The 11,187-nt window shown below is 38.0% G+C and overlaps 1 protein-coding gene and 1 long non-coding RNA gene across 2 annotated transcripts in view; both read left to right on the top strand.

The window, feature by feature from the left end:
* The window catches only part of Spred1 (sprouty related EVH1 domain containing 1), a 76,713-nt gene extending 69,445 nt beyond the window's left edge, over positions 1 to 7,268 (top strand). Inside the window, exons 6-7 of the mRNA XM_008825294.2 lie at positions 4,067 to 4,168; positions 5,769 to 7,268. Of these exons, the coding sequence (XP_008823516.1) occupies positions 4,067 to 4,168; positions 5,769 to 6,416 (750 nt within the window). The 3' untranslated portion in view covers positions 6,417 to 7,268. The remainder of the gene's footprint in view (positions 1 to 4,066; positions 4,169 to 5,768) is intronic.
* Positions 7,269 to 7,324: 56 nt separating this feature from the next.
* LOC115068810 lies at positions 7,325 to 10,699 on the top strand. The gene is made up of 2 exons (XR_003848150.1): positions 7,325 to 8,481; positions 8,730 to 10,699. It is a non-coding gene; the product is annotated as an uncharacterized LOC115068810 (long non-coding RNA).
* The last annotated feature ends 488 nt before the right edge of the window (positions 10,700 to 11,187 follow it).

The following is an 11,187-nucleotide window of genomic DNA, read 5'->3' as shown; positions in this document are numbered from 1 at the left end:
TTGTGCAATGCCCGCAGAGGTCAGAAGAGGCTGTCGGATACCCTGGGACTGGAGTTATGAACAGTTGTTAGTTGTCATGTGGGTGCTGGGATTCAAACCTGGGTCTTCTGCAAGAACAACCAGTATTCTTAACCACTGCACTATCTCTCCAGCCTCTATTTTATTTATTTCTAAGACAGACTCCACTGTATAACCCTGTCTGGCCTGGAACTCACAGAGCCTCACTTGCCTCTGGCCCAGATTAAAGGTGTACACCCCCATTCCTCTGCATGCTTTAAATGTTTTAATTGCCTTCAACAGAGATAACTTGATCCTTTTCTACAGCAGATAAGCTAATTTGTCAAAAGGACTGAACAACTGCCTTGCTCAACTGTAGAGCTGAAATTTTTACCTTACTTGTAGCTCCTAAATTAAACTGCCGTGTCTATGAATTCCTCCAGAAGGCACAAGATTGCTTAGCAGAGACAGAGACTCAGAGTACAGTGTAGCAGCATGAACTTCATGCTTGTGTGGGTTCCGTTGTTCTTTCAAGAAGGTGGATGTTTGCTCAGGAAGATGTGCAAGTGGGATTACATCGTAGCTCTGGGACCTTGAGTTTCAGGAAGGCAAAACTAACATGTCACAGGCCCTCCTGTTTTTCATGTGTCTTTGTTATTCTGGACACTAAACATGTCTGCCTTCAAAGGGAGAGCATTGTATCTTTGAAGGCTTTTACTATATGTGTGTCCTTGAGAAGGACCGAAACAAATGTCAACAGGTAAACCGTGCATATATGGTCTATAGATCTGCAGAAATGAGACCTGTGGAAAACTGTCCCTCTGCTAAGTTAGATTTTGCTCTCCAGTAATGCATAAGACATTGTCACTGTTTTTTGTTTGTTTGTTTGTTTGGTTTGGTTGGTTGGTTGGTTTGGTGTGTGTGTGTGTGTGTGTGTGTGTGTGTGTGTGTGTGTGTGTGTGTGTATATGTATGTGTGTGTTTCCATAGTTTGTATGGATTGTTTAAAAATGCTAATACACTCTAGTCAAGTTGAATCTACAGGCCAGGAAGTCAGTCTGCCTCTCTTACTTTCGAATGTTTGGGGGTCATTTCACAATGAACAAGATAGTATGTGTGAGTGAGGTCATGATCCAAGACCTGTGGTATATTTAATACATACTAAACCACCAAGAAGCCACCATAGAGCTTAGGAACATGAACATCTATCTGTCCCTTCGCCTTTATCCTCCATTGCTTTGAGTTTGTGTGCTAGTATGCCCATGCTTTTATTATTTCTACCACTTCCCCTTTTCCTCTAGCCAGTAGATATTTCAGGTGTTTCCAGGGTTGTCTTGTTGGTACTGATGGTATAAATAAAATGTTCTTCTCTCTAGCTATTCATCCATGCACATGAATTTCTTAAGGTGTATGGGGTGAATTTTTGATGATGTGCTGCAAAAACTAAGCACTCTTTCTGTATATGGGTTTATAAGTATAAAATAGGTATACATATGATAATTCTCTAAGTTTATTTTAAAACAATTTGACACACATTTATTTTACCCTTTAGTAGAGATGAACCACAGCTTGCATACTAATAAGATGGATGTACTTGTTTGTTTTAGCTCCAACATTTTTCTGAATTGATCAATATTTTGATTTATAATTGTCAGTGCTGAGAACACCACTTCCCAAAAATACATAGTACAAAATGGCAGACATGTGTTTAGGGCCATTTAAGAAATTTTTTGGAACTTCTGTACTAATCCCAAAGCAAAGTTTATTTGATAGTTTTTTTTTTAAGTGGAACTCAAGTCAGCAACTCAAACAATCTTTAAAATACAGTAATTCCAATAGTACAATCCAAAGAGACCTGATTTGATGAATGCCGAAGGGTGACAGAAAGAAAATAATAAAAGCCCTTTTTCGTAATTAAGCCATGTGTTTCTCTACTTGCAGAAAGCTTTATTGTACAGTAAAAACAGTGCCATTCATAACATGCAGTAGTCTTGAATCTGAGCCAAGGTATTTCAGAAAGTTCATTGGTGTGAAGTGAAGGCATGCACACGTGTGTTTAAACACGGGCTTCAGCGAAGTTGAGACGTGGACGAGTGCTGCCAGCAGCTCCTCAGGTTCACGATGGCCAGAAAAATAGGTAGTGAATACTGACATGGTCAGCTAGTCTTCGTTACAAACAATAAATGTGTGCTAAAGAGACAGGTATCACTCTAAATCCTGTAGAGAAGGAATGATCTAAAGTGAAGCACATGACAGTTACCTTCCTTTGGTATTGTGGTCATATGAAATCAGTCTTAAAGAGAGTAATGCTCAGAGCAATCATAGTTATGCATAAACAGTAAAGTGTTTGTAACAAAGGGAACTGAAGACTGCTTGATTTATGTCCCTTAGCAGCATGCTATTCATAAGTCTCTGCATTAGCTCTTCCAGCAGCCCTCTGCCCCGTCTCCAGGGCCAGCCTGTTTGTAGTTGGAAGTCATGGGTAAGAATCTTGGGAAAGCGGAACTCTCCTCCTACCCTCAGGTGTTCAGTCAGCAGTTTAGAGTTTGGTGGGATTTCATCCTCAATGCTAAAATAAAGTGATCCAGAAAGTGTTCTTAGTGACAGTAGGTCAAAAATACATTCGCAAGTGCAAAAGTTGTCAGTTGATGTATATTTAAAGCTTTTGTCAGTCAGGGCAAAAACTGAACAACAAATCAGTCGTATTTTTATATATTTCAAAAGAGACAAGACTACCAAGAAATTGACTACTTGGTACAATAAAAATTGACTACGGACTTGCGCTGGGGAACATCTGAGATCACTGACTTGACACATTTGGCCTTAACACGACTGAGAGTATATGGGGTCCAGTGGGGTAGGGGCTATGGGAGGTTGCCTTTGAGGACAGGGGTATAAAGTTGGTTAAAGTTGTTTGAGATGTTCTGTATAAAATACACAAATTCAGTTTAAAAAGATTTTTTTTTTTAGAGAGAGACTTAAGCCCAGTACAGACAGTGCAGATACACTTCATTTGAAGATAATACTAATAACTTTTCTTCTTGGGTTTCAGAATGTGTGACTTCCTTAATTTTGTTTTCTGTGCTACTATTTTAAACTTTTAAAAGATACACATATGATATGTGTACATATGTGTAAAATTTTAGATGAATCTAGGATGGGGGACTGACGAGCTAAGATGGTAGGAAGTTTTTACCATGTGCATGTGTTTTTATTTTCAAATATGGTTTTATTGGGGTTGGGGATGTAGCTCAGTGGTAGAGCACTTGCCTAGCAAGCACAAGGCCTCTGGGTTGGGTTTGGTCCTCAGCTCTGAAAAAGAAAAAAGAAGAAAAAAGACAAAGTAACAAATTATAGTTTTATTAAGTGTAACTGGGGTTTGGATCAAAGTGTTTCAGAAATGATGGAAACAGGATTACTGAAATACTGATAATTGTTGAAGCTGGATTGTAGACATGAGAATCCATTATGTTCTTTCCTTTTTCTGTATATTTCTATTTTTCATTATAAAATCCTAAAAATTAAACAGTGATAAATTGTGATCATAATCTATGTAGTTCTGAAATGGTCTTTGCAACTCAAGCTAAGATTAAATGTTGTCTAATCTTAAAAAACCAAACAAGCAAAAAACTGGGTTTTACAAGTTTCTTCTTTACAAAAGTAAAGTAGGGGAGGAAATAATTCTGTTTTCCATGAAAAAAATTTTGAAAAAACTTTACAACCTTTAAGTTATGAAGGGTTGGAATGTTTGGTATACATGGTGTTTTTAAAATATTTTATTATTTATATTTTATGTGTACGAGTGCATTGCCTGCATGTATGTAAGTGCACCCATGACATGCAATGCCTGGGGAGGTCAGAAGAGGGTGTCAAATCCCCTGGAACTGGAATTACAGATGGCTCGTAGCCACCATGTGGGTGCTGGGAATGGAACCCGGGTCCTCTGCAAGAGCAGTCAGTGCTCCTAATTGCTGAGCCATCTGTCCACCCTGTATATGCCAACCTGTATAATTTTAAAAGCAAGATATTCCTGCTGTTGTCACTTCATGTAGAAATTCTCTGTATTTTAGATTCCTTTCAGCCAGCCAGGCCTAGACCTTCAGAGCCGAAACATGGAGTATGTACAGCGGCAGATGTCCAAGGAGTGTGGAAGCCTGAAGTCCCAAAACAGGGTAAGTAATATTCCTTCATCTCCTGGTTTGAAATGAAACGGTTCAGCATCTAGGTGTAATTTCCCACTGAAAGTGTACACAGATTTTTCAGTGTGTATTTGCTGCATCTGTACATAAAAACTCCATTACCTCTCTTTCATCCGAGCCTCTTTTGAGTCTGTATCAGATGGAACAAAAACGGGAATTGTGTGTTGTTAATTTAGTGTGTGTTGTTAATTTAGTGAACTGTGTCCTTCACCCTTCCTTTAGCCCAGACCTGGAATTGACTCCCATTCCAAATATCTGGGAAATAGAGGCTTGGCCCCACCTGAGTTAGTGCTTACTTGTGAAATGGTCTCTGTATCCGGGAATTGGAGCTAGAAGATACAAAGTTAACTACGGAACACCCACCCCCCTTGTGAGTGGTGGGAAGGGACACATTTTCTTTTCTAGCCTCCAAGAGCCAGTCTGGGTTAGAGGAAAGTGAGGGTGTGGGAATGGATCTCCTAGACATTCAGCATAGCCAAGCTATGTGTTTCCTTGTATTAGTTTGTTAGGGTTCCTATGCAGAAGTTTATTCTCTCACAGTTCTCGGAGGGCTAGGGCTGGGGAGATAGATGCTCAGTGGATAAAGCTTATATGGGAACCCCAGCACCCATGTAAAAGGGACATGTACCTGTTAACCCAGCAAGGGAGAAGCAGGGGACAGGCAGGCCCCAGAGCTCCCTGGATAACCAGTGTAAACAAAACAGGAAATTCCATGTTTGGTGAGGGACAGCTCCATCTTCAGTGCTCATGTCATTGTCAGCTAGAGGAAAAGTAAGGCACACCACCAGCATTTTATGAGAAATCTGCTGAATACCCATGTTAATGACAGACAAGTCCTGCCTTCTACCTATGCTAAAGCAGGATTCACTTTTTTTGACCCTCAAGAGTAGCATGCTCCTCATTTCCATCCAGATCCCCACCAGGAGGACAATAAATTCTGTATTTTTGTCAGTAATCTGTTCCAGGCTCTTTCACACACACTACTCATTTCTTCTACATTTATAAGATCTGTCACAGTGGCTCCCTGCTTTTTGACACTAGACTCTGAGAAGCAGAACCAGTGGGATATGTGTATGGAGCTTCTGTTTTAAAGAATTGACTCATGCAATAATGGGGTACAAATCTGAAATCTAATTAAGGCCTTGTGGCACAGACCTATAACCCCAGCCACTCTGGGCAGAGGCAAGAGGAGCCGAATTGAGATCATTCCCCAGTACTGGAAGGAAATACAGCTCTAAAAGTCTGCTAGACTAACTGCAAATCTAAAGATAAGCTGTTAGACTGGAGGAAAAGCTGGGCCCTGAGGGTAGAGGCCGCTGTTGGCAGACCTTCATCTTGCTGTGGGGGGATTAGTCTTTGTTTTGGGCTTCCGCTAATTGGCTGAGGTCCACCCACATCATGGAAGAGAAGGTGGTCTGTACTTGACTTGTAGTCTGTCAACTGAAAGGTGGAACTTACCCAAATAATTAGTCGCAGAAGCTCCCAGAGTAGTCCTTGAATAAATACCTAGGTAGGGTCACTCCTTCAGATTGACATGAAATTAATCGTCATCGTTCTTTCTTATCTCTTCTAGGTCCCTTTGAAGTCAATCAGACATGTCAGCTTTCAAGATGAGGATGAGATTGTCAGAATAAATCCTCGAGATATCTTAATACGTCGGTATGCGGACTATAGACATCCTGACATGTGGAAAAATGACTTGGAGAGAGATGATACTGACTCCACTATTCCGTTTTCTAAACCAGACAGTAAAAAATCAGACTATCTCTATGATTGTGGGGATGAACCTAAGTTAAGTTCGCTGAAAGACTCTGTGGTATTTAAGACACAGCCTCCCTCATTAAAATTTAAGTCAAAACGAAGGAAAGAGGATGGTGAACGTTCTCGCTGCGTGTACTGCCAGGAAAGGTTTAATCATGAAGAAAATGGCAGGGGAAAATGCCAGGATGCTCCAGATCCTATTAAAAGATGCATATATCAAGTTAGCTGCATGCTTTGTGCAGAGAGCATGTTGTATCATTGTATGTCAGACTCAGAGGGAGATTTTTCTGATCCTTGTTCATGTGACACTAGTGATGACAAGTTCTGCTTACGATGGTTAGCCCTGGTAGCTCTGTCTTTCATTGTACCATGTATGTGCTGCTACGTCCCTTTGAGAATGTGCCATCGCTGTGGTGAGGCGTGTGGGTGCTGTGGCGGGAAGCATAAAGCTGCCGGGTGAAAGAATCCAGGGCCAGAAGGAGCTTAAAATCTTCCTTTCCAGGAATTAGCTAACTTGGATTTGTGGAAGCTTTTGGCAAGCAACATGGAATCTTGCCTGGTGTCATTGGGGTCACACGTGGAGGAAGCGGAACTCGTCAGTTCTTGTCATTTTACAGATGCTAGCCATGCCTAACGTTTCCCTTGAGTGCATGGCATGTTCTGTGACAGATCGTAGAGCTTTTGCAGAAGGAAGCCATTTCTGGTTATTGACTACAAAAGGTCAGCATAAAATACGAGCCAACTAAAAGGGATTAATTTTGGCATTTTTATATTTATGCATTAGATGATGGGACTTTCAAAGGTTTGAATTCTTTAGAACATGAACTAAAAAGTGCACTAAGGGACAGTTGATTTCAATATAAGAAAAGTTAACACTTGGGAATTAAAAGCAGTAAAACAAGTGCAACTAAATCATTTATTAGTTGTTTTTCAAAGCAGTTTTATGTATAAATAACAAATGTTTATATTTAACTAAATGCAAGGTACGAATTATTACATATTAAACTTTTCTTGCCCTTCCTAGTTCTGAGGTAGATATACATATATCTGCCATCACATTCCATATATTTTGAATTTTAACTCATCTAGTTAATAACATTTATATTCCATGTGAATGATTTGATATTTCCATCCTCATTTCTCTTTGGCTACAGTTTATATTGAGTTCTCTCTGTACATTCTGGTAATCTAAAATCTTTAAAAATACTCTAATAGCCTTGAGTGACCAACTTTTTTTTAAGCACAGATGTAATTGTCTAATGTTTTGAGGGGAATGTAACACTTATTTTTATATAAAGAGACTGAGTAAACATAGAAGAAAATGAACTTTTTTAGGTTTTTTTTTTTTTTTTTTTGTGTGTGTGTGTGTGTGTGTGTGTGTGTGTGTGTGTGTGTGGTATTCAACCAGCAAGTTGTTTTCTTTTGGTTTTCTCCTTCGAAAAACTTTACTGCATTTACTTTTTTTTTTTTTTTAAAGGCAAAAGGCGTAACTGGATAGTGAGTGTGAGACAGCCTCCTCCTGAGATTTCCATTCAGCGTTCTACTAAGCCAGAGTATGCCCAGCTGTGTTAATTTTTTTTTTTTTAGCTTAGTCCTGTGTTTGTTACTCACGTAACAAAAACTTTTCTCAGTTGCATTTTATTTTTATTTAAACCAGAAGCAAAATTATTTTGTGTTAAGATATATGCAAAATTATCCCAGGAAAGTATTTAATCCACCATTGTGAATGGAATAGCTTATACAAAATGTATTCTGCAGATCATTTATGTTACTGGTTGTTAATTTACAAAGTAGTATGGTACATGTCCCAACAAACTATTCAAAAGTATCTTGGGGTCACATGATTTTTTTTTTTTTTTTAAAGTGTTACATTAAAACTCTTAACCATGAAAGGGATTCTTTAAGAATATTCCCTTAGAGGGATAAAGTTAAGAAGTGTGCCTTTTTCTTTTTTTTTTAATGGCTTAAAGTTTCAGAGGTGATAGAAATTAAAATCACACTACCATTTGAGGCTCATGCTCTGCAGGTTTTAAATGTCATTTATGTATGGTTCATTATGTGTCATACTTCAGCTGTGTTAGCTTTCTTTTGCCCCAGATCAAACTGAACATTGTATATAACACTGTCTGTAAAATACTTTTTTTAAAAAAGCATTTATATTTATATGACAGCTTGAACTGACAACATTATGTATATAGATCATCTTGAAGTATTATTTCACATTGAAAAGAAGAAAAATATATTGATAACTATAGATGTTATGAAGAAGAGGTTATTTCTAGTTTTGTACTAAAAATCAATTGGATGAACTTAATCCAAAACAGGACACTGCAGCAGCAACTTCCGGTGTTATTTTTACTGTTTATATATTTGAAGGCTGCTACACCGGATGACCTTCGTCCCTGACGTTTTCAGCTAAACTTGGTTTCCTAGAATAGACTGTTAACTTTCAAATTTCCTTTTTATTGCTAAAATGGGAATACTGATTTTCCTTAGGACTGAATATTCATATTTGTAAGTGCTGAGTTTGATAATTCAGGTTTGAGCAAGGTGTGAATAACTGAAGAAAATAACTTGCTGGCTCTATAGGAAAATGCTGTGGAAATGAGCTGTGTATATACTTCTGGGAAGAACAAAATTAATCATTTCTTCTGTTAAGCACTAACCAGCATAGTGCATCTCCTGGTTCTGTACTGTATTTTATATGCAACATATATGCTTTAATATTTTAATGTTTGTGCATTAATATTTTCAGTTTGTTTAACGTGCTGAGTTTGATAATTCAGGTTTGAGCAAGGTGTGAATAACTGAAGAAAATAACTTGCTGGCTCTATAGGAAAATGCTGTGGAAATGAGCTGTGTATATACTTCTGGGAAGAACAAAATTAATCATTTCTTCTGTTAAGCACTAACCAGCATAGTGCATCTCCTGGTTCTGTACTGTATTTTATATGCAACATATATGCTTTAATATTTTAATGTTTGTGCATTAATATTTTCAGTTTGTTTAACCACTTTGCTGCTAAGATTTTGCCGTCCCATTCCCATATTTTTCCTTTATCATTTTAAACGTTTCTTCATTAAAACTATGGTGATGAAATGATTTTTTTCACCTTGGATCTTTGTAATTAACATACATGATTTCCAATCAGTCCAGAAAACTGAATCCCTGTATGAAAACAAATGGACAGTTTACTCCCTCATCCCAAGCGTGTGCAGGGGCGTTCAGGAACACATTCTCATTCTCTGTACAGACTGGGCACTGCCACTGGCCATTTCCTTTGAAATGTTTCTCATTTTGCCTGAATATACACAAATGGCTCAACAAAACTGTTAAATATTGAAAACGAAAATCTTACCTAAGTGGCATGACAGGAAAGAATTGGGCCTGATGAGCTTGTTTGCCCCCAAATTGGTAGTGATACTTGGGACTCTACAGGCAGTTGATTTCGGAAGCAGTGGCCGCGTGTGGAGCTTCAGCACCACCTGCTGGATGATTGTAGACCAGAGCCCAGAGGTGGAGATGGGGTTCTGCTCTGCTCCTCACTGCTGCCAGTAAAGGGCTACTGAGGGGTGACCACCGCCACCAGGGAAGCCAGGGGCAAGAAACAACTCAAAGGAGATGTATAATGAGTCTTTCCTCTAATGCATTTGGTTGGTCACTGAAAGGTTTTAAGCACTTTTTTCTTACATATCCTGTTTCAAAATATTTATTGATACTTGGAACTGGCAGTCAGACTTACTGGATGTACTGAAGCATTTAGAGTGCCAGTTCTTTTAACTCACAAAAGCCATTACCAAAATGGTATTCTTATTTTTCTTCCCATTGCCAGTCAGGGAGAATTTTTTAAAAAATAAGCATAATTGCCTGTATTTTATCATGACAACTTAGAGAGTGTGTATATGTTTCTGAGATGATGATGGGGGGTGGGGCTTAAAATTTAAAGGGAAAAACTTGAAACTACCTATTTTCATTGGTTATTCAGCAGTGCCTAAAATGAGCTTTTGAAATAATACAAATGCACTTTGAATTCGTGTGTATAGTGCCATCTGATATCTTGGGTAAGTCTTGCTTTTCCTTTCTACTCCCTTCTTCCCCTTAGTTAAATGGCACACAGGTATTTTCTAATATCCATGTCAGTCTCTAGGCTACAGGAAACTCATACTTTCCTCTAAATGGACAATTTAGAGAATTTTAAGGATGTTTCTTCTGTTGAAATGTAGTGTTTATGATTACATTTGGAATATGCAACTTGGAAATAATGTGTTTAAAAATAGCTTTTAATTGTAGTTCAATAGTGCATTAAGCAAGTATAACATTTTTCTAAAAAGGAACTTTGAGAACTTTAGTTAACTGATTAAAAACATATTTCACTAAATGTTCTCAGTCTTACTCTGACCTCCACAGTAATTCCAATATGAGGGAAAGCACTACAAACTTGCTTTATTATTGCACTCAGAAAAAGGTCTATAAATCACCATAACAGGAACAGATGGTGTCTTGTGGTGAGTCGAGCTAAAAATATTTTTAAAAACAAAATACAAGCAGAGGTGATTTATATAAACCAAAAAGTGGATGGAAGGGGAAGAAAAATTTAAAAGGGCTTTAAGGTACGGTTCGCCCAGCAGCCAGGTGATTGATTAGAAAACGTTCATCTGCTTTGGTACACTGATTAATGTCAGCCACGGCTCCTGAAAGCTTCTAAAACTGCATACGTTGTTTTGAAATTATTTCAAGAATAATCTAGTTGAAAAGCCTTTGTATTAAAGATACACAAGTTTTCTGTGAACACTTCAGTATGTGGTGTCGTTTGCTTTCTATTTTCTTGACCTCAGAAGTGCCTCACTTGTATATTACTCCCATAAAAAGCTTGACTGCATTCTTTCTAATGGGCAATGGAAGCTGTTTAACTCCTGTCATAATGTATCTCCTCAGACATAGTCAAGTAGCTTTTGAGTATATAATGTAAATATGCATATGTAAGTTTGTAACTGTTTGTTACATCACACCATGTAATTGGACATATCAGATGATAGAATTGTTTCAATGATTTCTCTTCCCCTGGAATTACCTGATTAAACCTATCTTGAAATTTAAAAGGGTTTTTTCTTACTCCTTCAGAGCATATCAAGTTATTGTAGGAGGTGATAACTAGTTTGTTATAAATTAACACATAATTTTTAGTTTTGAAACATGATGCATCTTCCCCAAATTAACCATCTTAGAGATG

This window comes from Nannospalax galili, unplaced genomic scaffold (genome assembly GCF_000622305.1).
Source record: "Nannospalax galili isolate Female #2095 unplaced genomic scaffold, S.galili_v1.0 scaffold629, whole genome shotgun sequence".
Taxonomy (NCBI): Eukaryota; Metazoa; Chordata; class Mammalia; order Rodentia; family Spalacidae; genus Nannospalax; species Nannospalax galili.
Note: the sequence above shows the minus strand (reverse complement) of the source record. Positions and strands in the feature narration are given on the sequence as shown.